At 42.5% G+C, this 27,121-nt stretch overlaps 1 protein-coding gene across 11 annotated transcripts in view; it reads left to right on the top strand.

The window, feature by feature from the left end:
- The window catches only part of TSPOAP1 (TSPO associated protein 1), a 188,740-nt gene that overhangs the window by 77,481 nt on the left and 84,138 nt on the right, over nt 1-27,121 (top strand). For all 11 annotated transcript variants that reach the window (XM_089657078.1, XM_089657071.1, XM_089657041.1 and 8 more), the window contains one exon: nt 19,618-19,701. In XM_089657078.1, the coding sequence (XP_089513204.1) occupies nt 19,618-19,701 (84 nt within the window). The remainder of the gene's footprint in view (nt 1-19,617; nt 19,702-27,121) is intronic.

Below are 27,121 nucleotides of genomic sequence, written 5' to 3'. Positions count from 1 at the left end.
TCTGGTTTAAAGCTACATGGAGGAATAGAAAATGACTCATTAATTTGTATCCTGATAATCCAGCCAGACTCTTAAGAACAGGAAAAAAATGAATCTGAAAAACTGTTTTTTTGGTTCTCAGTTATCATGCGGCAGTGCTAAACGGATTTGTTTGCAAATAAAAGGTGATTTAATGTATGTGGCCATTTAACTGGCTGGAATAACATTCATCTCCTATAATTACTAAATCTATACTTCCTGACTAAGTGCATTTCCTGTACACTCAAAAGTTTTCTTTGTAATAAAGGTTTTTCAGCTTTGTGCAATAACCATGCACAGATTTTTTTTTTTTTCTTTATAATGTAAAATGGTAAATTTTTACTTAGCACTTGACGACCGCAGCTAGCTGAATGACGGCTTCACTGCGGCCGGCCAGTTCTGGGTGGGCGTCATATGACGTCCTCCCAGAACGCGGTCTCCGTGTTCACTGTGTCCTACGGACACAGCTGATCATGTGGTATGGTAAAAGGCCAATCACAGCAGCCTTTAACACATGATCAGCCATGTCCAATGACAAACTGATCACTGGGAAATGCAATTGGTGGTTATCAGCTGTACTTTCCTCACGTTGTCACAGCATGAGGAAAGTACTGCCGAGAACCGGCAGTTGTCATTGGAGGGATTGGCACTGATGATCAGTGCCCTGATGATTGGTGCCCAGCAGTGCCACCGATCAGTGCCGCCCACCTGTGCTCATCAGTGCCACCCACCTGTGCCCCGCAGTGCCGCCCAGCAGTGCCATTTTTCAGTGCAGTCCAGCAGTGCCATCCATCAGTGCTGCCAGTCAGTGCCCAGCAGTGCCACCCAGCAGTGCCACCAGTAAGTGCCCATCATTAGTGCCGCCTATCAGTGCAGCCTCATCAACGCACATCAGTGAAGGAGAAAAATTACCTGTTTGCAAGATTTTATAATAGAAACAAAGTAAAACTTTTTTTTTTTCAAATTTTTTGCTCTTTTTTTTGTTGATAGCGTAAAAAATAAAACACCCAGCGGCGAGTAAATACCACCAAAAGAAAGCTCTATTTGTGTGGAAAAAAAATACAAATTTCATATGGGTACAGTGTTGCATGACCATGTCATTCAAAGTGCAACAGTGCTGAAAGCTGAAAATTGGCCTGGTAAGGAAGGGAGGTATAAGTGCCCGGTAGGCAAGTGGTTAAAGTGGTATTAAACCACAAAAACAAAAAGATAATACATATATTGCAAATTACCAATCCCTAAATATTGGGGCTGCAGTTTTTATTTTTTGTAGGCAATTTCACCTGCTGATCTGGCTAGTAACACACTTTCTGTTTCTACTGTGAATATAGCAGTAACGGAGACACCTTTGAACAACAGCACTGTCAGTCTGGGGAAAGGTTAAAAAGTTAGTCCTAACCCGGCCATAGATACGTTTTTGTTTTTTGGGGGTTTTTGTGACTAGTCCCTGCTGAACTGTCCAAATATTTGATCCATCTATGACCACCTTTTAGATGTACTGGCAGATTACACATACTTGACAAAAAATCAAAGCCAAACTCCAACTAACACTTTTTAAGCTGTTCTGAGAACAGTATTTTTTTTTGGGGGGGGGGTGAAGGGGGAGTAAGGGGGAGTAATAAAGGTTTTACATAAATAGATATAAGCTGATCATTGTAAGCATGTTTTAGAGCCAATATACACTGTGTGTGGTGACCTCTGTTGTACCGCATGGTAAAACGTCTGTCACTGCAGGGACACACAGAAAACAATGGTTTCCTATGGGTCCCATTCACACTGCAATGCAGCTTAGCATTGTAATGCTGCGCACTGCGGTAAAATGCACACATGCTGCATTGTATCTCAGCACATGGGCCGAATCGCACTGCAATATCGGGCACCACAGCACATCCCGTTCCCAGCATTACAGTAAACGACGTGTACATTTTGTACACTTCAAATAAAGCTTATACAAAACAACAAAAAAGATATGCTAAATCTCGCACCACGCTGGCCCTTAGTGCAGCTTCTCTTTGATTTATTGGCTTTGAGTGGGAATTCGCTCTTAATGGCAGGATCAACAGGTGAAAATAAAGTAAACAAAACAAAATGCAGCCACCACGTCAAAGAATTGGTAAGCTACAGCATAATACAGTTTTGATTTTGAGCTTAATACCAAAATACTTCAAAGATTGTTTATATACCTTCCCTGGTGTTTTAGAATGAAATATTTGGCTAAAGGGGTAATATTCCCCGGCAGTTTTCTTCCATAGCAACCCTGTAATCCTGTTGTTGACATAAATTCTCTTAGGCCCTGTTCACACTTGTCACGTTGTGGGAACACGCATGTTCTGGCTAGCTCTGTATTATTATATGTGCAGCGCAGTCCCTTTGATTCTGAACATACCTTTCTGATGGAGATGATGGGTAACGCATTAGGTGCATTGCAGTGTGGTGCACTGGTAAAATAGGTGCAGGTCCGATTTCTGGACATCTCAGCTGTGTGACAACCCATTCATTTTGTAAAAGCCTGTTTAGCTTGCAATCACATGTTGATGTGCAAAAAATGTGTGTGCTTTCCATGTACTTTACATCAACAGTGCTATGTCAACCTAGACATAGTGAGCATTAGACACTTATGTGCCAGTGTCCCAGACAGTGATGAAAGGGTTTTGGTACCGCAAAAAAAAAAAAAAAAAAAAAAAAAAAAAAATATATATATATATATATATATATATATATATATAGCTTTAGGGCTACAGACATGCAACAAGTAAAGTGGCATGATTTTGCACAGTACTGATTTTCTATATAATTTTTGTCTTCATGTAGCTCTAGGGTAATGCACTTCTGATTACCGCTGTGCTTGTGAATTTAAAAATGATCTGCTCATAGCAATTTGCTTTTTTTCCTCCTGAGATGCTGGATAGTACAGAAGAGGATTTTGTGTGCTGTCAGTCATGACACCTGCTAAGGACAGCCTTTGGGGATTTAAGCTTGTTCCATTACAGATGGGAGCACAACAGATGTTACTTTGAAATACATTGTAAAGACCTTGTGGATATCACTTATGAGGTAGAGACTCATTTATGTGTGCGAGATGAAGTGTGGGAACCCTTGTCTATAGGAGATTCCTTTTTGTACTGGTATTCAGAAGGATCTCGTCCTCCCTTCTCCCCTCCTTGCCTAGTGGTCTGATCCTCTTAATCCTTTTGGTTGCTGTGGTAGCATTGAGGATTGGGCTGCTGTAGCAGGTAGGGCATCGCTCTACTGAATTGCCGGCATCAAATTACAAACCACCAGGCTTACAGGTACAGTTACTATGATTTCCCTTTACTTTTGCAGCACATCAAAGCACTGTCTAGTTGTGGGTAAGATGATAGCTGTACAGTTTTCATTGAATTAAACTGTAAGCTTGGTTTGCTGAACTTAACCTATTTACGATAGGTTGGTTCTAATAACCTGATACAGGTTAAAAGTGCCTATGAATACCACAGATTGTTAGGATGAATTCACCACTTCAGCTCAGCACCTCTGGTCGTTTTCACATGCTTTTTTTTTTTATTATAATATTTAGGTAATGGAGGGTTCGTTATGAGGGGAAAACACGAGTGCAATATGCATGTTTTTGACACATTTTCATTTCATTAGCATTAAAGTCTATTGGGGCCAAAAACCCTCTAAGCTTGTAGCTCAAAATGCATGCTTTTATTTACCTATATTATGTCAGTCATATATATTTTCATAATGGAAGAATCGAGTGGAGCCTGAACAACAAGCAAAAATAGTTTTTTTTTTTTTTTTTTTAACTAGTAAACATTTAGTTATGGTAGCAAAATATGTTGTAGAATAAATAAAATGTCTTTTAGTTAATGGGTTGATTACAATTTCTGCATAAAGGCCTAGTAGGAAATACAACCTTAGCTATTTGCAACCTTGTGGGTAGCACAGATCACTGGGCATAAGATTACACAGTTATAAATCAGACATGTTAAGTTCATAAGCTCTCTAATTTAAAAGTAGTTTTTTAAATTCCCTAAAATTACCTTTGTACTATACTGAGATGTACAAAATATATTTTTCCTTATTTATATTACACAAGCCCATTTATAAAATGTTTTGCAAAGTACATTTTCACCTGTCCTATTGGATTGGGCCTCATTTGGGGCTCATTCACACGTGGCGGTTCTTGTGCAATGTCTTAATGCATGCAGGTTGTGTCACATGTTAATTTGTGTTAGGGCACCCCATTTACATGAAAGCGGACAATGTAAAGTACATGCAGCATCTTTTTCTGGGGTAGTGCACCACAATGCATGGTTGTGCGTTGCCTTAGTGTGTTGGGGTGCCATTCTAAATGAATAACATTACAACGCACTTAAAGTGTATTAAAGTGTGTTGAAGTTAAGTCGTGTTACTGCAAATTATCGTGAAATGAAAGTTTGTTTGGACCTTACAGGAGAAATGTGGGAATTGAAAAAAAATATACACTTACTCACTTCTTTGACTGCAACATCATTGCGATGCTGCAGCTGTCCCACACCTGCTCTAAGACTGAGTGATAATGACCCTCGATCATTCAGTCTTATTCCACTCTGATCAGAGAGCAGTGGCTCGCTGCTCTGCCCACCAGAATAGGGAGGGGGCGGAAGCGGCTGGCTCAGGCTCTCAGCAGCATGCTGAGAGGCTGAATCAGCTCCTGGTCAGGCATCTGAGTGGATCCTGACATTGATCCATCCAGAGCCTGGAGCTTTAGCCCACTGTCAGCTGATTCAGGGTCACAGGAGAGCACTACATCACTAAATCACTACATAGTGACCTAGGGGTTGGAGAAAGGAACCATGGAGAGTGGTGGGGACACAGGCATCAGACACTCCCAGAAGTGTTGAATGCTGAAGAGACTGACAGGAGCTGCAGCGTGTAATGCAGCAAAGGTAGAAAACAATTAGCTGCAAGAGCAGTCCATATAGGAGCTCTGAAATCCCAGGGCATCTTCCTTTTTTGTGTGTTTTTTTTGTTGTTCTTTTTTTACTCTGACAGGACCGACCACTTTAACACTGTGGTATGCTTCTTCTGCCGCCATGTTTTAATGGAACTTGGTGAATATTAGAAAACTATAGGATATGTATATGTGTGGTTAAATGACAATTTCAACAGTATTATAGTGTATACCAATATAGTCGATCCAATTTTTCTTTGTTTTGGGAAAGCATTAGAACCCCTGTCTGGTTTTTACAGCTATCTGATTTTCCATTTTTTTTAAACTAAAGCAGGATTGTAGCCATAAGCAGTATTCTATTTCTATTGTGCCCATTTAAACAGTATAATATATTATTACCTATGAATTCCAATGCCTTATATTTTAAATCGCTTGTAGTTGTCCAATTTTGTCATGCCCATGCAGGTCAGCAAGAGATTGTGACCACAGTGTGCAAAAGCTGCTGTTCCTCAGAACGGTGTAGCCACCAACAACCCCTCCATCTCTCATCCACAGCAACATTACATATAGAAACCATATCGTGGGTGTTCCTGAGTATGGCCAGTGTATTTTCCTGACGTCTTCCCCCAGACCAGTGTCTGTTACCATGCTGCAGACAGCTCATCAGGAGCCAATTCTAGAACACACAAACCGAAGCCAATAACGTAAACTTTTATTGTGAGTGGAAAAAATATCTGGTAGCAGCGTTACATGACATTTTCTAGGTGGCTACAGTTCAGTTTAATTTTAAAAAATGAATTCCTCTTCATACCGGTATTGAAGGCTCACTCCTATTATACTGTTGCAGGTTCAACCAGCTGACATGACCTTAAAGTTTAGTGAATTTGTTTTTAAACTGCACCAGGGACAGTACTTGCCACAAATGCTTGGTGTAGTGGTGACTGCTGTCTGACGGTAACCCGAAGCCGTGATATTCTGGTGCTGCAGGCTTAATATAAATATTAAAGGTCCACCTCCTCCAGTCATATAATGCTTTTCATTGTGGGAACCGATAATACAGCTTCTGTGAATGGAGCACAGAGGCAGAAAGTGCAGGCATAGTCAACACTTGACGAGGGCCTGTCACAACTGTAGCCGCTCATGAACCCCCGCAGCATTGGAAGATAACTGCTGCAGGGGTATCCAGGGGCAGAGGACTTTTAACTAACACAGCAGCCACAAGCACATGGGATACTGTTCTTTCATGTAAGTACTTCCACTGGTGAACACATTCGCAAAACTTCAGCTTTAAAATGTTTACAGTAGTCTGACATCTATGTAGTAGCTCAAAGAAGGTTTGGTAAGATATAACTTTGGGTTTCATTTATCATTTAATGAGGAAACCCTTTAATCAAGGGGTCAAATTTTTCCTGCTGCAGATGCAGGTTTCCCTATGATTTATTTATTGATGCCAAAGAAAGCCAAGCAGCTGGCCTGTCCCAAAATAGGTCATCAATGACATGTTACATATTTTGATTGGCATACATTATGTTTCCGTTAAAAGCTGAAATGAGGTATAGCTATAAAAATACACATTTCTTACTGTTCATTAAGGGGCATAGATATAGTAGGGGAAGTATGGGTAATATAGTGCCACCTATAGGAGATAGGATGCTGCCAACAAAAAACTGGGAAAGCAAGTATGAACCCTCCCATACTGCACCAGTTTATTGGTAGTATAGCGGTACCCACTCAAGAGCCGCTAGAAAGATGCCCAGGGTTCTTTTCCAACCATTGCCCACAACCAGGCACACAGTCACTCTTTTTGCTCAGTGAAAACTCCTGGTGTAAACAGGAGGACACTTTCTCTTCTGTAGAACTGTGAACTAGTAAAGTAGTGGACTGAGCCTTGTAGTAGCAACCTGCCCTCCGAGCAGGGCCTTCTTTAATGTGGGGCAAAAGGGGCAGCTGCCCTTAATGTGAGGCCAAAGCAGCTGCCCCTCGAGCCCCTTATCTTGGAGGGTCCCGGTCCTGGTGGTGTCGAGAGCAGGGGGAAGGCGACCATCGAAGGCAGGCAGGATTACGAGCCTGGGAAGGAGAAGACCCCCCACTACCTCCCTGACCCCTGGAAAAGAGAGCAGCAGCAGGTGCAGCATCCCCGGTGGTGGCATATCCCAGTGCATGGACTCCTCCAACCTCCTAGCTCGTGGCTCTGACAACAACAACTGCCGTTTGGAGGAGAGGCTGACCAGGGGCCCGGAGGACTAGGACGGGCAAGAGCGCAGACAGCCAGGGACCACAGAGCAGAGAAAGGAGCAGATTAGACAGAATGAGAGAATGGACCTTGCCTGCTACTGGCATGCCAAGTACAAGGCATCACATACATCTACCCAAAGATAGGGACTTGGACAGGGAGGCACAGGAGGAACTAAAGACAGGGGCTAGGGGGTCTCTCTCTCTCGCTTTCTCTTTTTCTCTCTCTCACCTTTCACCCCCCTCTCTCAGCCCCCCCCCTCTCTCTCTCCCCCCCTCTCCCCCCCCTCTCTCCCCCACCCCTCTCTTCCCCCCCCCCTCTTTTACCCTTTCTCTCACCCCCCCTTTTACCCTTTCTCTCATCCCCCCTCTTTTTTACCCTCTCTCTCATCCCCCTCTCTCGCTCACTCATCCCCCCTCTCTCGCTCACTCATCCCCCCTCTCTCGCTCACTCATCCCCCCTCTCGCGCTCACTCATCCCCCCTCTCGCGCTCACTCATCCCCCCTCTCGCGCTCACTCGTCCCCCCTCTCGCGCTCTCTCGTCCCCCCTCTCGCGCTCTCTCGTCCCCCCTCTCGCGCTCTCTCGTCCCCCCTCTCGCGCTCTCTCGTCCCCCCTCTCGCGCTCTCTCGTCCCCCCTCTCGCGCTCTCTCGTCCCCCCTCTCGCGCTCTCTCGTCCCCCCTCTCGCGCTCTCTCGTCCCCCCTCTCGCGTACCCCCTCTCTCGTACCCCCTCTCTCGTACCCCCTCTCTCGTACCCCCTCTCTCGTACCCCCTCTCTCGTACCCCCTCTCTCGTACCCCCTCTCTCGTACCCCCTCTCTCGTACCCCCTCTCTCTCTCCCTCTCCCTCTCCCCCTCTCTCACCCCCTCTCTCACCCCCTCTCTCACCCCCTCTCTCTCGCCCCCCCCTCTCTCTCTGTCGCCCCCTCTCTCTCTGTCGCCCCCTCTCTCTCTGTCGCCCCCTCTCTCTCTGTCGCCCCCTCTCTCTCTGTCGCCCCCTCTCTCTCTGTCGCCCCCTCTCTCTCTGTCACCCCCTTCTCTCTGTCACCCCCTTCTCTCTGTCACCCCCTTCTCTCACCCCCTCTCTCTCGCACCCCCCTCTCTCTCTCACATCCCCCCTCTCTCTCTCTCGCCCCCCCCCTCTCTCTCTCTCTCGCCCCCCCCCCTCTCTCTCTCTCTCGCCCCCCCCCTCTCTCTCTCTCTCGCCCCCCCTCTCTCTCTCTCTCTCGCCCCCTCTCTCTCTCGCCCCCCTCTCTCTCTCGCCCCCCTCTCTCTCTCGCCCCCCTCTCTCTCTCTCGCCCCCTCTCTCTCTCTCGCCCCCCCTCTCTCGTGCCCCCCCTCTCGCCCCCCCCTCTCTCTCTCTCTCATGCATGCACTTTTCTGGATTGGTTGGTCCTCAGAACCGCCTTGGAGGCCGTACGCAGACCCTGTAAAAACGTAGCTGCGAGGACAGCCTGTAACGTAACTCCTCAGGCACTGAATATTGCTTTGATGCTCTCCCTAGGTCAGCTAGTGTACTGCTAGTGTACTATGTGAGTTACCTACAGGACGCTTTGACACCACATACACGAGATACACAAGATGTGGTATACTTCACTAATGGTTCTGCATTGATGTTTTTTGATACTTGGTGGTGTTGACTGTGAGCCACAGAATGTCCCTCTGACCACCACTGTAGTAAGTTAGGGGCTGCCCTTCTTTTTTTATGGAGCTTGGCGTGTGTACTCAGTCTCTCCCTAAAGGTTTATCCTTTAAATCTCTGGTGTTTTAACATTGGTCTTTGCACTTGGTGGACTAGCACTGCAACAGTTTTATTGGATCCCAAGTGCCTAGGAGGGCACTAGGGGTCTCTAGTTATTTTCCCTATGGGGTTGAAGCTTAGGGCCTGTCAAGTGCATGACTGCAATACTCTTTCACATATTGCAGGCCGATGCGCATGGCTGCAACACGTTTTTTATGTCTTGCATTGTACAGCATGTCTACAGCACTTTTTAAATTATGTTGCATGTGCTTTTTCTCGTACGGATGCTCCAAGGGCAGTCCTCACCATTACTTACTGTGACATGGTTAAAGAAGGTCACCTACTTTCAGCGGACAATTTTTAAAAATATTTAGATTTTTATATTTATTTACACTTTTAATTTTTTCCATTTTTTCAATTTCACTTTTTCTTCTTGGGGGTCTGAATCTGATCAGTGGAGATCAATCCAGACCCCCATACAGATTATCAAGAGTAGATATATACATTCTAATCTTAGTTTTTTGTTTTTTTTTTGTCCTAAATCCCTATACCCTCACCATCCTTGCATACTGAGAAACACTGCCTTACAGAGAAAATTCCAGATGAACTGTAAGACTATATCTACCTTGTTTGCATCTACCATCTACTAGGGTTTCACTAATAACCGCTGTCTAAACAGTATTCCTTTGAAGTGTGGGAAGAAGCTGTAATTTATATAGTTTATTGTAAGGCCTCATGCACACTGGACATTGAAGCTCCATCATTTAGGTGCTAATGAAAGGTATAGGTGTGCGGTCCATCCCTGCTGCCAGCAGCCTGTAAAAGTTAATGAGAGACCGAGAACTACTGTGGTTTGACAGGGCTGGATGGTGCACCAAGTGGTATTAATGTTTAGAGTAGTATGATTCCTGGGATTAATGTCCAGAATGCCCACTCTTTGCATTCCGGGCATTCATCCCTGGGCCCACACTGCCCCAAACATAATTACCAAACTGTGCACCATCCAGCCCTGTTCAACAGGGTGCCTGAAACGGGGTTGGATGACACACGTGTGCCTCCTGGTCACACCGAAGCACTGGAGCCTCGTGCATTGAGGCTAAATGCTCAGTGTACTTGGGGCCTTATATTACTAGTCCAGTGTCTTATTATTTAGGAGAAATCTGGGATCAAATTGAACTGTATTACCCATTTCATTTAACACATTTGGGCTTAATGCTCTATGCCTTAGAGTTGGCCTTGTATGGAAAATATTTAGATTGTATAAAACATAAATCTGGTTCGGCCGCTTGCAGTATTAGAGGCCCATATATACGAAACATACAGTACATATATACCTATATTTATATGAAATCATACTTGCCAGATATGCACTGGTTCAACATACACTATATTGCCAAAAGTATTTGGACATCCTTCCAAATCATTAGATTCAGGTGTTCTAATCACCTCCATGGTCACAGGTGTATAAAATCAAGCACCTAGGCTTACAGACTGCTTCTACAAAGATTGATGAAAGAATGGGTTGCTCTCAGGAGCTCAGTGAGTTCAAGTGTGGTACCATGATAAGTTGCCACCTGTGCAATAAGTCCATCCATGAAATTTCCTTGCTGCTAAATTTTCCACAGTCAACTCTTATGCAGGCCATAGATGGGTCAAAAAACGGCAGATTTTTCTTTTAAAAAACGAAAAATCGGTCGTTCAAGTGGCCGACGTTACCATCAATGGTAAAAAAAAATCGGCCGATTTTCATCCTGTCTACAGCCGGCAAAAAGTGTCCCTGCAGAGAGCTCTGCTATTTCTTTGACAGTTCCTTGACATTTACAGAGGTTGCAACAATGTATCTATTTGTATCCATTTAGGATACAGATGTTTTTATTCGGAAACAAATAGATACATTGTTGCAAGCTCTGTAAATGTCAAAGAAATAGCAGAGCTCTCTGCAGAGACACTTTTTGCCGGACTGGAATTCCTTTTATTTTTCATCCTTCTTCTTCTCCTTCTTCATCATCATCCTTCTTCTTCTTCATCATCCTCTTCTTCTTCTTCTCCTTCTTCATCATCATCCTCTTCTTCTTCTTCTTCTTCTTCTTCATCATCTTCTTCTTCTACTTCTTCATCATCTTCTTCTTCTACTTCTTCATCATCTTCTTCTTCTACTTCTTCATCATCCTCTTCTTCTTCTACTTCATCATCATCCTCTTCTTCTTCTCCTTCTTCATCATCATCCTCTTCTTCTTCTACTTCTTCATCATCATCATCCTCTTCTTCATCATCATCCTCTTCTTCATCATCATCCTCTTCTTCTTTTTCATCATCATCCTCATCTTCTTTTTCATCATCATCATCATCATCTTCTTCTTCCTCTTCTTCCTCTTCCTCTTCTTCCTCTTCCTCTACCTCTACTTCTACTTCTCCTTCATCATCATCCTCTTCTTCCTTTTCTTCATCATCATCATCCTCTTCTTCCTTTTCTTCATCATCATCATCCTCTTCTTCCTTTTCTTCATCATCATCATCATCATCATCCTCTTCTTCCTTTTCTTCATCATCCTCTTCTTCTTCTTCTTCTTCTTCTTCTTCCTTTTCTTCTACTTCATCATCCTCTTCTTCTTCTACTTCATCATCATCATCCTCTTCTTCCTCTTCATCATCACCCTCTTCTTCTTCTTCATCATCATCATCCTCTTCTTCTTTTTCTTCATCATCTTCCTCTTCCTCTACCTCTACCTCTACTTCTACTTCTACTTCTTCTTCATCATCCTCTTCTTCCTTTTCTTCATCATCATCATCCTCTTCTTCCTTTTCTTCATCATCATCATCCTCTTCTTCCTTTTCTTCTTCTTCCTCTTCTTCCTCTTCTTCCTCTTCTACTTCTTCTTCTTCATCATCCACTTCTTCTACTTCATCATCCTTCTTCTTCTTCTTCTTCTTCTTCTTCATCATCCTCTTCTTCTTCTACTTCTTCGTCATCATCCTCTTCTTCTTCTTTTTCTTCATCATCCTCTTCTTCGTCATCATCCTCTTCTTCCTCTACTTCTACTTCTTCGTCATCATCTTCTTCTACTTCTTCGTCATCATCTTCTTCTACTTCTTCGTCATCATCTTCTTCTACTTCTTCGTCATCATCTTCTTCTACTTCTACTTCTTCTTTTTCATCATCATCTTCTTCTACTTCTTCTTTTTCATCATCATCCTCTTCTTCTTCTTTTTCATCATCATCCTCTTCTTCTTCTTCATCCTCTTCTTCTTCTTTTTGTCTTCCTCTTGCAGGTCACTGCTCATGCGCAGATTTTTATCGGTAAAAAATCGGCCGATTAGCCCATTATTGCCGCGAAAATCGGCCGATCGGCCGATTTTTTCCAACTTTCCCGATTAAAAAAAACAGCCAAAATACCGAAAAACGGCCGAACAAATAGCCCACTAACGATCCGAAAATCAGACGATTTTATTTTCGGCCGAAAAATCGGCCGATTTTCGACCCATCTATGGCCTGCATTAGTAGTATTATAACAAAGTGAAAGCAACTGGGAACAACAGAAACTCATCCATAAAGTGGTAAGCAACGTAAAATGACAGAGTGGGATCAGCGCATGCTGAAGCGCCCAATGCGCAGATGTTGGCAACTGTCTGCAGACCTCCAAAGTTCATGTGGCCTTCAGATTAGCACAACAACTGTGCGTAGAGAGCTTCATGGAATGGGTTTCCATGGCCAAGCAGCTGCATTCAAGCCTTACATTACCAAGTGCAATGCAAGGCGTTGGATTCAATGGTGTAAAACACCCCCCCCACTGGACTCTAAAGCAGGGGAGACATGTTCTCTGGAGTGACTAATCATGCTTCTCTGTCTGGCAATCGGATAGACGTGTCTAGGTTTGGCGTTTGCCAGGAGAACAGTACTTGCCTGACTGCATTGTGCCAAGTGTAAAGTTTAGTGGAGGGGGGATTATGGTGTGGGGTTGTTTTTCAGGGGTTGGGCTTGGCCCCTTAGTTCCAGTGAAGGGAATTCTTAAGGCATTAGCATACCAAGACATTTTGGACAATTTCATGCTCTCAACTTTGTGGGAACAGTTTGGCCTCTTCCTGTTCCAACATGACTGCGCACCAGTGCACAAAGCAAGGTCCATAAAGACATGGTTGCGCGAGTTTGGGGAGGAAGAAGTTGACTGTCCTGCAGAGAGTCCTGACCTCAACCCGATAGAACACTTTTGAGATGAATTAGAGCAGAGACTGCAATACTTTTGGCAATATAGTGTATATCTTTACAGGGAGAACTGTAAATGTGCTAGTGAATTGACTGTGCAGTAGTCCTGTTTTCTAGCAAGTTCAAAGGCACATTGCAATTGAATACAAAATTTGTAGAAGGGAAAAACACTGCAAGTAAAGCTAGTCATACACTTTTTGATTTGTTTTGTTCAGCCCACAAGCTAGGCGAGAGAAAATTCATTCTCTGAATGAATGTGTTTTATATATTGCTGCAAGATTGTTTGACAAAAAATTTAATTTCATCATACCTGATGAAAAAGATGTGTTTATTTTCAGATTTGTCCAAAATTGTGGTTGGTAGGAAAAAAATACCCATGTATAGATGAAGTTTCCAGCAGGAAAAGTTCTAGCTGTTAACATAAATTTTAGAACCCCATCTTAATCAATGAAACCCCAGCTTCCCATTCACTCTCAGGTTATCTCTTGCCTCGACTATTGCAACTCTTCTCATTGGCCTAACTCTACACAGGCTATCTTCTTCAGTCGATGATGAATTCTGCTGCCAGGTTATCTACCTTACAAACTGTTCTTTATCTGCCAATCCCCCCACTGGCCTCTGAGCATCAAACGAGTAAAATTCAAAATTCAACAACATACAAAGCAATCCACAACTCTGTTCAAAGCTACATTGTCAGTTGTCTCCAAATATTACCCAAAACTTTCTTCTCCACTCCTCCCAAGACCTCCTGCTCTCTAGCTTTCTTGTCTCCTTTTTTTCTTGCTCACCTCAAGGACATCTCCAGATCCTCTTATGTTCTCTAGAATTCCCTACCTCAATCAGTCCAGCTACGGTATCTCCTATTCTGTTCACCTTTAGGCGATCTCTGAAAACTCATCTCTTCAGAGAAGCCTATCCCGCCATCACCTAACTACTGAACTTTTAACTATTTCGTCAGCTCATCCCTCACAGTTGCTACCTTTTTTGTACCACTTGTTCCTTCCTGTTAGATTGTAAGCTATCAGAGGCAGGGCCCTCTTGTGTTGGGTTGTAGGTGTACTGTCTCTTTTATTGTGGAGTGCTGTACAAACTGTTGGCTTTATATAAATCATGTAGAATAATAGAGTATACTAAGTCTTGTTTTTTGTTGCTTAAAACACAACTATTATGTTGGAAATAAAAATTGTTGCTATAGAAAAACTTTATGATCATCTTCAACTGTGCCTCCTCAATGGGTGTCTGGTGTTCTGACAGTACTACATTGATCTGAGAAAGTCAGCTTTTGCTTGACATATAGGACAGTGTTAAACATAGAAATATAAAGGCAAACAATATCCATTCATAATCATATGATTCGGTCACAAGCTAAACAGTATACCTACTGTTTAAATTCGCAATGAGCTTTATTGATTTTTTTTTTTTTTTTTTTTTTTTTGCTGTTAAAGCTTCCCTTGAGTTTCCTTGTGGTTTGTAAGTATTGATGGGATAATACCACAGCTCTTGAAAATGTGATTGCAGATGTTAACTACACTGCTCCAAAAAAATTAAGGGAACACTTTCAAAACATAGATCTCAATAGGGAATAATATCATGCTGGATATCTATACTGATGTGGATTGGGTAATGTGTAGGATTATCAACCTACAGAGGACTGAATTTAAAGACACCTTGAAAATCAAAGTGAAAAAATGATGCAGCAGGCTACTCCATGTTGCTGAAATTTCATTGCAACATCTTAAAATTATACAAAGTAGATTGTATGGCCCCCACGTGCTTGTATGCATGCCTGAGAATGTCAAGCCATGCTCCTAATGAGACAACGGATGGTGTCCTGGGGTATTTCCTCCCAGATCTGGACCAGGGCATCACTTAGCTCCTGGACAGTCTGAGGTGTAACCTGGCAGCATCAAATGGACTGAAGAATGATATCCCAGGTGTTCTACTGGATTTAGGTCAGGCGGGGGCCATTCAATGGTATCAATTCCTTCATCCTCCAGGAACTGTCTGCATACTCTTGCCACATGAAGTCAAGCATTGTCGTGCACCAAGACAAACTCACAAGCGTAGGGTCTGACAATGGGTCCATGGATTTCATCCCGATACCTAATGGCAGTCAGGGTGCCATTGCCTAGCCTTTGTGTCCCTCCATGGATATGCCTTCCCAGACCATCACTGACCTACCACCAAAACTGTCATGCTGAATGATGTTACAGGCAGCATAACATTCTCCATGGCTTCTCCAGACCCTTTCACGTCTGTTACATGTGCTCAGGGTGAAACTGCTCTCATCTGTGAAAAACACAGGGCACCAGTGGCGGACATGCCAATCAAGCTCTATGGTGCTAAGCATTGAGCACAGAGTCCACTAGAGCTCGTCGGGCCCTCAGGCCACCCTCATGAAGTCTGTTTGATTGGTCGGAGACATCCACACCAGTGGCCTGCTGGAGATCATTTTGTAGGGCTCTGGCAGTGCTCATCCTGTTCCTTCTTGCACAAAGGAGCAGATACTGGTCATGCTGATGGGTTAAGGACCTTCTTCGGCCCTGTCCAGCTCTCCTAGAGTAACTGCTTGTCTCCTGGAATCTCTTCCATGCTCTTGAGACTGTGCTGGGAGACACCACAAAGCTTATGGCAATGGCACATATTGATGTGCCATCTCGGAGGAGTTGGACTGCCTGTACAACCTCTGTAGGGTCCAGGTATCGCCTCATGCTACCAATAGTGACGCTTACCCTAGCCAAATGCAAAACTAGTGAAAAACGGTCAGAAAAGATGAGTAGAAAGAAAGAGATGTCTGTGGCCTCCACCTGTAAAATCGTTCCTGTTTTGGGGGTAGTCTAACTGGTGCCCATCTAGTGCACCTGTTGTTAATTTCATTAACACCAAAGCAACTGAAACTGATTAACAACCCCCTCTGCTACTTAACTGACCAGATCAATATCCCAGGAGTTTAATTGGCTTGATGCTGTACTCTGTTTAAAAAGTGTTCCTTTAATTTTTTTGAGCAGTGTATATTTTTGCTAAATCACATAAAATAATCAAACATCACTCACAAGACATTCCTGTTGATACATATGTAATATAAGGGGATAGTACTCCAAATAATTAGTTCATAGAGGGTCTCCTATTTCCCTATTTATTCCTAGAGGGACCCCTTTCTCACTCTTTATTGGCAATCTGTATTTGTTTTTGCACTATTATCTTTTCTGTAATGATTTGTCAAAGCTTGTTGCAAGGTTACACATTTTTTTTTTTTTTTTACATGGTGACCACAATGACCAGTTTGATTAAGAACATATGTGAGAGAGAACCACATAAAGTGGCAAGAAAAGGGATGTGAACCCCTTGAAATTAACTGGTTTTCTGCAGTAATTTGCTATTAAATCTGATCTAATCCTCATCTACCGTAAGTCACAACAATAGATAAACACAATGGGGGAGATTTACTGAAATTGGAGCGTGCAATATCCTGGTGCAGCTTTGCATGGAAATCAGTCAGCTTCCAGGTTTCATTGGTAAAGCTTAATTGAACAAGTTGAAGTTAGAAGCCAACTAACTACCATGCACAGCCGCACCAGATTCTAAGTGCTCGGGTTTTAGCAAATCTTCCCCAATGTGATTAACCTGATAACACACACAAAATTTTAATTTCTCATATCTTTATCGAAGACATCCATTAAACATTTACTGTGCCAGAGGAAAAAGTAAACCCTTGGAAGTAATAGCTGGTTGAACCTCTTTTGGCAGCAGTGGCTTCACGCAGGGGCTTTTGGTACCTCTGGATCAGACCTGCACACTGTTTAGGAGGAATTTTTGACCATTCCTCTTTACAAAAGTGCTTCAGCTCAGAAACATTTACTATATAGAATGTCTGGTGTAACCGGCTCTCTTGAGGTCATTTCACATCTTCTCTATGGGGGTTAAAGTCTGAGCTGTGACTGAGTCACTCCAAAAGGCACATTTTCTTTTTCTGAAGCCAGTCTGTGGCGGATTTACTTAGATTCTTAGGTGCCTTGTCCTGCTGCATCACCCAACTTCTAAGAAGCTTCAGCTGGTGGACAGCCACCCTGACATAATCCTGTAGAATATTGGGGTAAACTTGGGTATTCAAAGAGTGCGCTAAATATAAGTAAATACAAAAATTATTAGTTTAAAATAATGATGTCCGTGATAGAAAAAATTTTATATAAAAGTCCATCCACCATAACAAAGTAATTAAACAGTTCTGAAATCTTGTATAAATCAAATACCGTGCAAAAAAAATCCACCACCGAATGAAATGGGTACACTCACCAGAGCTCCATGCTGACCAAATTATAAATCAGCAAAGATAGCGTATGGTCTGGGGGAGATGATCAGCAGAAGTAATCCAAACTGGGAGCAATATACTGCAAGCAGCCAGTCAGCACAAAAGAAGCCCCGACTTACTAGTTTCGTCATCCGACGTCCTCACGACGTTCTTCAAGTGGTTATACCAGAATGATGCCTGCAGCCCCGTGAGGACGTTGGATGACAAAACTAGTAGGTCGGGGCTTCTTTTGGATGTGACGTCTGGACGCTCCTCGTAGACTGTTGGCTGTGATATCGCGGTGAGCGAGGCTCGTCCCTGTTTTCTTGAGGCTGTCATTGCTGGTGTCGGCTAGACACCCTGTTTGTGAGTGCATTTCTGACGTTTTAATAAAACATTTTGGTTTTAAACGTACTGCACCATGATTTCCTTTTTTGATTCCCCGAACATGATCTATGGTATAGAGACATGATGACTACCTGCTGTTAAAGGCTATTCCATATTGTGCTGACTGGCTGCTTGCAGTATATTGCTCCCAGTTTGGATTACTTCTGCTGATCATCGCTCCCAGAGCAAACGCTATCTTTGCTGATTTATAATCTGGTCAGCATGGAGCTCTGGTGAGTGTACCCATTTCATTCGGTGGTGGATTTTTTTTTGCACGGTGTTTGATTTATACAAGATTTCAGAACTGTTTAATTATTTTATGGTGGATGGACTTTTATATAACATTTTTTCTATCACGGACATCATTATTTTAAACTAATAATTTTTGTATTTATTTATATTTAGCGCACTCTTTGATTTATTCACATTTTTACCTTTTTCTTTGGTTAGGAGTGCAGCTTTTGTTCTATTTAGTTTGTGGCGCTTTTTTTTTCTCTATTTCTCATATAAACTTGGGTATTCATTTTGCTTTTGATGATGGCAAGTGTTCCAGGCCCCGAGACAGCGAAGCAAGTCCAAATCATAATGTTCCTTTCACCATACTTTACCATTGGGATCATGTTGGTAACCTATGTCCTTTTTTGCGCCATACATAGTTTTGAGTATTCCTCCCAAATTGATATATGAATTTGGGAAGTTCAATCTCATAAGTGATATACAGCTGTCATGTGACCCAGCTCTTTCCCAGCCAATCTGTAACATCGACAAGAGGAGCCTCTGCTGCCAGTCACATGTTCCCAAAAAAAAGACAGCCTTCAAAACCTATAACATCAAGTATATGTTGTAAATAATTATACAAATATGTATTTGAGCTCAAATATTTTTTTGTGCAAAAACTAGGTCTGGGCTATCTAGGTTCTGCCAATCACAGCCTGTTTTATGCCCCTCCAACCTTTGTCTACTGTTTGCACTTAGAATTAGAGGGAGGTGATGCCTCCATCAATCAACCTGTAATATCCTGTCCCCATTGTACTTAGCTGCTTAGTGGGCATGGAGGAGAAGCAAGGGAGTGAGCTGTCATTTATCCAGAGTATATACACCCACATGTGTGACTCTAGAGTAACATGGGCTGCACAGATAAGAAAAAGGAGGAAATGAACATCTTAGAATGGACATGAAACTGGATCATGCTCAGTAGAGGTGGCAATGAATGGTCAACATAATGTTAGGCTGCAGGGGGGATACAGACAAAGAAGGGAGGGACAGTGAATATCAGGATCAAGCAGGATTTTTGCGGAATACAGAAAAGGAATCCCATAGTGACTGTAAATATGAACAACATGTAATACAACATATACTGACAGTTTTTAATGCTGTGTGTTTAATTACTTTTTTTACTTTTTATTCACTTGGTCCGACAAGCTTTTAAGTAGCACTAGTTACTCCATATTTAATTGCTATTTATGGGGTAACTTCAAAAGCATGTCCAGAATGGATTATAGTGAGATGGTCCTTGTGACACGTAAGAGCTTTACATATTTTCATTGCATAACATATATGGAAATGTATTAACAGTGGTTGGCAGCAGGAAGGGGGGGAATGTCATGGGAAGCACAGGTGAGTCTAGTAGGTAGAAAGATTACACACACACACACAATAGTTGCTTTGTACCTGAAAGTTTTGTATGGCATAATGTCATCACATGTCTGCTATTTTGGCTACATATTGAAACTTGTTTGCTCATCTTAATCTCTGTAAAATACAAACATTAGTCCAAACCTGATCTGCTTTATTTGCATACATAGGTTTTTTTTTTTTCCTTGTTTTTTAAGGAAGTTGAACTTAGAAGAAAGCGTAAAGAATGTGAAATCTTAGAACAAGAGGTAAAGAAGAAGCAGAAGAGATGTGAAGAATTGGTAAGAAAAGAAATGTTATTTATACTTGACATTTTCTCTAGTTAACGTGCTAGTCCTTTTAGGTAGTTATGAGTTATTAAACTGTGGCAAGTGTAGACTTTTGAGAAGGTTATTACATGTGTATACATACATTTCCTAATAATGAGGCTGAGTACACTTGTCCAGGCTGCCATTTCTACAGGTGATAAACTGTGTGTGTGTATAGAACAGACATTTAAAAAAAATTTTTTTTACTTTCTGTGATTTTTTTTTTTTTTGTTTCATGGATCTCCCTCGTGTCCACTTTGCTTTCTGACCCCTCAGATCAAACTCTCAGTAGCAATATGTCCTCACTTCCCCCTCTCCCTAAATGTTGCATATTTAGACTTGTGATGGATACCAGGAAAGGAACACTTGTATGAGGGAGAGCCAGAAAAGGAAAGTTATGCTAGGTAAATGATAGTTTTCCGTGTTCTTGGCTCACCTCGTGTCAGCATACCTTTGGGACTAAAGTAATATTGCACAAAGGGTGGGAAAAGATAACACCGCAACAAATGCTGCAAAAAAAATTGATGATGAGGGAACGCTGAGGAAACAGCCACGTGGACCTTGTGCTGACGCATAAACATGTTGGTGTGTTCCACCTGGTGCTGTACAGACTGTTTACACTCAAAGCTTTACAAATGCTGCCCATGACTTAGTAACTTCTTCTGGAGGGGGAAGGAACGCTAAACGGTATGCCAGATGGATAGTCCTGATAATCCAGCGGAGATGACTCTAAGGGGTCACCATACCATTCTTTAGACCCCTGGGATCATTAAAGATCCATCTTTCTAACAGATTACTACTTCTTCAAAGAAGTTGAAAAAGGTTGGACTAAGTCCAATCTTTTTAAAGGCAGAACTTCCAAGGGTTTGCCTGATAGATCTAAAGATGGCAGAACAGTCTCAGAATTGAAATGATGCTCTGAAGAAACTTGAGATAGGAAAGTTGGAGCACAACTCTGTTAGGAAAAACTTTTTTAAAACATTCTTTATATCGCCATGTTATAAAATCATTATCTATGCCATCGTAATCAAATACACATACTAATACTGTTCTGGAAGTTCCAACTGAAACCATAGACAAAGTGACAGTTCAGTAATTATCCATTATTACATGGTTTTCCAAATACTTTGAAGGTTTTAATAAAGATAAAAAGGGGGAATAAGTATAGATAACCATATTAGCATTCCAATCCTCGTATACCTTGGGAAAATAGATTAGGCTGGTTGGGGATCAGACATGTACATGCTGAGGGGCATGCGGGTTGGCATTTACACTGGAGGCTGAACTGTAAGCCAAATAGGGATTACTGAAAAGATATAAAAGACCAGAATAAGTAGTGAAAAGAAATAAGACTACTGAGATGTCTTAAATTGAGATGATCTTCAATGCAGAAGAGAAGGTAGCTACTTTTCCCTGGCAGAAGAAGGGAAGGGGGATATAGGGGGAAAGTACTAGAAAAACTAGTTACTAGTACTAGTTAAAGTACTAGAAATTAAGTAGGCTAGAGGCAGACATAGTTAAGGTTAAGCGTCGACATTTTGTGACATGGTGCTTAAGTATGCTTCTGCAGTGGTGAAGTAGCGCCATTGTCTCCATAACCTCAATTTCTTCTCTGAGTTTGTTCAATGTGAAACTGAGGTCTTCCATAGTCATGATGTCATCCACCTTAGCAAAACAGAGAATTAGAGGCTGAATGGGTCTTCTTCCATAGTAGTGAAATAAAAGCTTTCACAACGTTTGGTGGGTGGATCATACGTGGCCTAAGTAAACAGATGTAAGTTGTTGTGGTGAGAACCTCATTCTAGAATGGTTGAATCTTTGGGCATTGCCATAAAATATGCAGCATAGTGCCTGTCACAGCTCTACATCTCCAACAAGTATTTGGGATTTGATGGTAGATTTTATGCAACAGTGCAGGAACCTTGTACCATTTTGTGAGTATCTTGTACCCCATTCCCTGGAGCCGATTGGCAATTGAAGAGTTGTGAGTAAGAGTTAGGATTTTCTCTCTGCTTGGTAGTCATTTCGATATTAAGCTGACACAGCAGATCACCGGGTAAATACAGTTGCCATTTATCGGCTGCACTTTCCTTACGCTGTCACAGCGTGAGGAAAGTACTGCCGATAACCGGCAATTGTCAGAGAAGTGATAGGCACTGATCATAAGGGCACTGATAATCCGTGCCCAGCAGTGCTGCCTACCTGTGCCACCCACCTGTGCCCTTCGGTGCCACCCACCTGTGCCCATCGGTGCCACCCACCTGTGCCTTGCAGTGCTGCCCAGCAGTGTCATCAGTGCAGCATCATCAGTGCCACCTCATCAGTGATGCCTATCAGCACAGCCTCATCAACGCACATCAGTGAAGGAGAAAAATTACCTGTTTGCTAAATTTTATAATAGAAACAAAGAAAAACTTTTTTTTTTTTTTCTTTTTTTATAGCTCAAAAATAAAATGCCCAGTGGTGATTAAATACCACCAAAAGAAAGCTCTATTTGTGTGAAAAAAAAAATGGTAGAAATGATAAAAATCTCATATGGGTACAGTGTTGTATGACCGCGCAATTGTCATTCAAAGTGCGACAGCGCTGAAAACTGAAAATTGGCCTGGGCAGGAAGGGGGTAGAAGTACCCGGTAGGCAAGTGGTTAAAGATTAATTCTATAGCACATTTGGTTTCAGATACATTGTAGTTCTGCTTTAAGTTTGCAGAGGAGAGGCTCAAAAGTTGGCTTTGTCAATATTGGTGCCCAAATATCTCAGATGGCTGTGACCCTGCCAAAAGGGGAATTGGGTATGGAGGGTCTGCATATTAGATGATGGAATCAATTTCTTAGGGGCTGTTCATTTTGTGAGATTGATTTTGACAATCCATAGTCCTGTCAGGACCCTAAAATGTTTGGAAGCGCGATGAAGGGTACAGGAGACGAAAAATTGTTAGGAAAAACTTGGCAAAATGGTACTTGACATCTCCTAATTTTCTTATGTACCCTTCCAATGTCATCATTTAAATCTTTTGTTTATTATTACAGTATATCCCGTATGTTTTGGTGAAACCGATAAAATAAAAATAAATTCATGTTGAGGACATCCCAGTGTGTAAGGACCTGGTGGATAAGAGACTAGAAACCCATTCAAGTCCTTGTTCTCTCTTGACAGGCCCTGTCTTGCAGCCTGTCATTGCTGTCATGTTCATTTGCCAAACCTTGGTGATATAGACCAAGGATACACAAACTGATCCTTTAGTTTTAAAACAATTATGCCTGTTGCTCTACACTGCTGTGTTGTTGGGCTTGTGGATATCATACATCTCATATCCAGAATGAGTTGCCTGTCCATGTATATGATGTGTTGGTTTGCTGAAAAAACTTGCAAAAAACCCCTAATGTGTATGCCGTTTGGAGAATGTCTTGGTGTCCCCCTGTACAACTTATTCAAGGATGTCAGGGGAGAGGAAAGAATACTCCATTACCCAGCAAAAGAAACCTATTTGTGAAACTAGGAAGAGTTCCTTTTTCTCCCAGACCTCCAAGGCCCAAGTCGTGGTTCTGTCATTACCCTGGGCTCCTAAAAACTCCAAACCTGCAAACAAGTCCCCCTCTCAATAATGGGATGCTCCCACTTATGAGCATAGGGGTCATCTGTTGGCTGTTGTTAACCCATGGAACTACAGCATCTCAGATGCATGAATGAAGGTTGTGGTGTCCAGGGGCTACAAGCTAGAGTTTCAATCTCCACATTGTCCTACTTGCTCTGCAAGGGTTGTCTAACATATCTGCAAAGACAAACAAACTTTTATGAGGATTTGGCACAACTCCTCTCTAAAGGAGTATTTGCCATTGTTTCAGAAAAAGAAGGGTTTCTACACAAACCTCTGCATGATTCCCAAGGCCAAAGGGAGCATACGCCTCATTCTGAATCTGAAGGTACTCCATATGGAGATTTACCAAAACTGTAAATTGTAAAACTTCTCAGAATCTCGTACAGCTGTGCATGGTAGCCAATCCACTTCCATCTTCAGCTTGTTTAGCTAAGCTTTGACAGTAAAGCCTGGACGCTGATTGGTATCTATGCAGAGCTGCACCAGATTTTGCGCTCAAGTTTAAGTAAATCTCCCCCAGTGTCTTCTCCTGAGTACAGCTATTCATTCATTCATTGCTTACCTCCATTTGGAGACTATCTGACTTCTGTGGATGTTTACTTGCTTGTTCCTATCTTTCCTGTTCATCAACGCTACCTGTGTTTTGCTGTGAGCACGCTATCCGTTTGTTGGCCTTCACTTTGGTCTGTCCAACACATAGTATTCACAAAGGAGCCAGACCCTGTGCTCTACTGCGTTCACAGGACATCCACATTGTGGGATATCTGGATGACTCCCTGCTGAGAAAAACAGTCGGCTCAGACCCTGTTGGTCAATGTTCAAAAGGCTGTCCAGACAATACAAAGGTTTGGTTGGATCCTGAATATTAAAAAGTCAGCTGCTAGTTTGTCTTCCTCAGGCCAGACACCTGACTTTCCACACCTATGTTTGAACTCTGCAGTCTAGGAGCTATCCAACTCTCTGCTTTTGCATGAGTGTTTTGGGCTTGATAGTGGCCTCCTTCAAGGCAATCCCAATTCCACCTAAGACCTCTGCAACAAAACATCCTGACTGCATAGGACAAGACTTACAGTCTCTGGATTCGCTAATTTGCCTTACACCCAGGATCAGGTTCTCTGGCCAGGTAGCTCACAAATCCAGCCCTAGAGTTGAGAAAGTCCCTCCTTCCATTGGTTTGGAAGATACGCATGACTAAATGCCAGCCTGACATGCGGGGGAGGAGCCCTGAACACCCTTTTGGTGCATCAGACTTGGTCACCGGATGAAAACTTGTCTCCCAATCAATATACCAGAGCTACAAGCGATTTGATAGTCTCCAACACTGGACCTTGAATGCAATGTTGTCTGATCCAAATTCAGTTAGTCAATGTCACAGTAGTGGCATATGTCAGCTGTTAGGGAGGAAACAGCCATTGCAGTGGATGCTCTAGCGACTCAGTGAGGTAAATTTGGGCTGAACTACCCCTTTCCACCTCTAAAGCTCTTTCCTCATTTGCTACTCAAAATCAAGATGAAGAGCATTCAGGTGTCTCATGACACTGAACTGGCCCAGGCAAATGTGGTACTCCAACCTTATCAGACTCCTGGCAGACTTTCCCTGGGCTCATCTTTTTTTGTCCCAAGGACACGTTTACCACCCTGCTTCTTCACTGGCTTTGACAACATGGCTGTTAAAATCCAGGTCTTAAAGGCTAGGGGACTATCCAATTCTGTTGTTACTACTTTCCTCAAAGCTAGGAAATCCACCAGTTGAATGATGTACGGTCGCATTTTACATGGAGCAAGGCGAGAAAGTTTCACCCCAGAAAATACTCCATGGGAGCCATTCTAACCCTTCCCCATTCCAGGTTGGATCAACATTTGTCCTTGAGAACTATAAAAGGACAGATCTCAGCTCTAGTGGTTCTCTTTCAAAGACCACTTGTCTCTCATTCTTTAGGAAAAACTTTGTAAAGGGTAATGCTCATATACTGTAGTTCCACTTATATAGCCACCTGTGACTCTGTGGGATCCTGGTTCTGTCAATACTTCAGAAACCAAACCACCTCTCAGAGATATATTCCTCTGTCAAAACTTAACCAGAAGGTTGCCCTCATTGTGTTGACGACTCTTAGGTGTGTTTGTGTCAATAGCCTTCTGTAATAGAGAACCTTTTCTTGTTCTACATAGTCAAGTTTGTCTTCATGAGGTTGTTTCCTCTGTTCACCGTATCTAGGACATTGTATTTCCATCTCTCTGCCTTGCTGCAGTTCATCCTAAGGAGATTGCCCTTCATTGCTTGGATGTGGTAACATCTATTTAAACCTCTCTCTCAGCCACATCTTTTTTCAGATTGGCTAACTCTCTTCTTCATTTCCCTGCACTATTTCTAGGTGGCTTAGGAAGCTGCTCAAGTCTATAGACTTAAATTGGTTTTAAGGGCTGATGGTTTTTTACCTTCATGCATTATATTCATGAAGGTAAAAAAACCTTCAGTGTGCAGCTCCCCTCTCAGCCCCCCCTAATACTTGCCTGAGCTCGGTCACAATGCAGTACGGTGAACGAGAGCCTCAGCTCTACCGGGTCTCTCTCTCCTCATTCGCTGAGACACCGCAACAGGAGCCATTGGCTTCTACTGCTGTCAATCACAGCCAGTGAGGAGGGGGGGGGTGGCACGGCCAAGGCATGCTCTTGCATGTCTTCTGGACATATAGGGCTGGCTCTGGAGTGAGCATGCACAACTGCCCCCCAGGGTCGGTAGGGGGGAGGGGGCCAGGAGCACTAGCAGGGGGACCCGAGGAGAGAAGGATCAGGGTACAAAACCATTAAACAAAGCCGGCAAGTGTGACATGTTTGTTATTTTAATAAAAAAAAAGAACATTTACAACCACTTTAAAGCAGTGTTAAACCCAAAAACAAACTTTATTTTTTTAAATTACAGCTCACAATACTTGGATAAGTTGCATAAGTTTCCTTTTTTTCACCTGTGATCTGCTCAATAAGGTTTTTGTTTTTTGTTTTTTTTCTTTCTTTTTTTTCAACTATAACAGACCAAGCTGTCCAGAAAAATCAGTAATTAAAGGGTTTGAGACAAACCATTTAATACAGACAGGGGAGCTTAAAGTAGTCAGCTTTTATTCATTTATGTAAAACCTGCTGAAAAAGTGTTAGCTGGAGTTCAGGTTCAATTTGTTAGGAATGTCTATCAAAGTTTGCTAGTCTAACAGTACCCTCTCCCCAAACACTGTTTTCTTTATCATTCAATGACTTTCCAGCATGTTTGCTTTACTACTACATCCAGAATGCAGACACCCTAAGACAGGAAGTGTGTTCCTGGCTGGATTACCAAGATAAAGGGACACAAGCCTAAAAAGAATGCAGCTACCACATCTAAGGATTGGTAAACTGGAATATATTTCATTTTTGTTTTTGGGTTTTCAAAGGTCTAGCTTTTCCTATCAAGGCAAACTCCTCTAGGTCAGTAAGTGCCTCTTGGGCTTGTCAGCATCCTACATCTGTTTCCCATGTTTGAATGTCTGCCTCCTGTTCACACATTCACTTAAGTTTTACCTGGGAGATGTTCAGGTCTCATCTGATGTTGGTTTCAGGCACAAGATCTAGCAGGCTTCTGTTTGAGCTGCAACTCTCCCCCCCAATGAACTTTAAAGAAAACAGGATTTTTTTTAGCGCAATAAGAGACACATGTCCCACCCCTCTTTCTTATACAGTGAAGGAAATAAGTGTTTGATCCCCTGCTGATTTTGAATGTTTGCCCACTCACAAAGAAATGGTCAGTCTAAAAATTGAATGGTAGGT

This window comes from Staurois parvus, unplaced genomic scaffold, assembly GCF_062004578.1.
Source record: "Staurois parvus isolate SC_StPar_1 unplaced genomic scaffold, SC_StPar_1.0 ptg000029l, whole genome shotgun sequence".
In the NCBI taxonomy this organism is placed as follows: domain Eukaryota; kingdom Metazoa; phylum Chordata; class Amphibia; order Anura; family Ranidae; genus Staurois; species Staurois parvus.
Note: the sequence above shows the minus strand (reverse complement) of the source record. Positions and strands in the feature narration are given on the sequence as shown.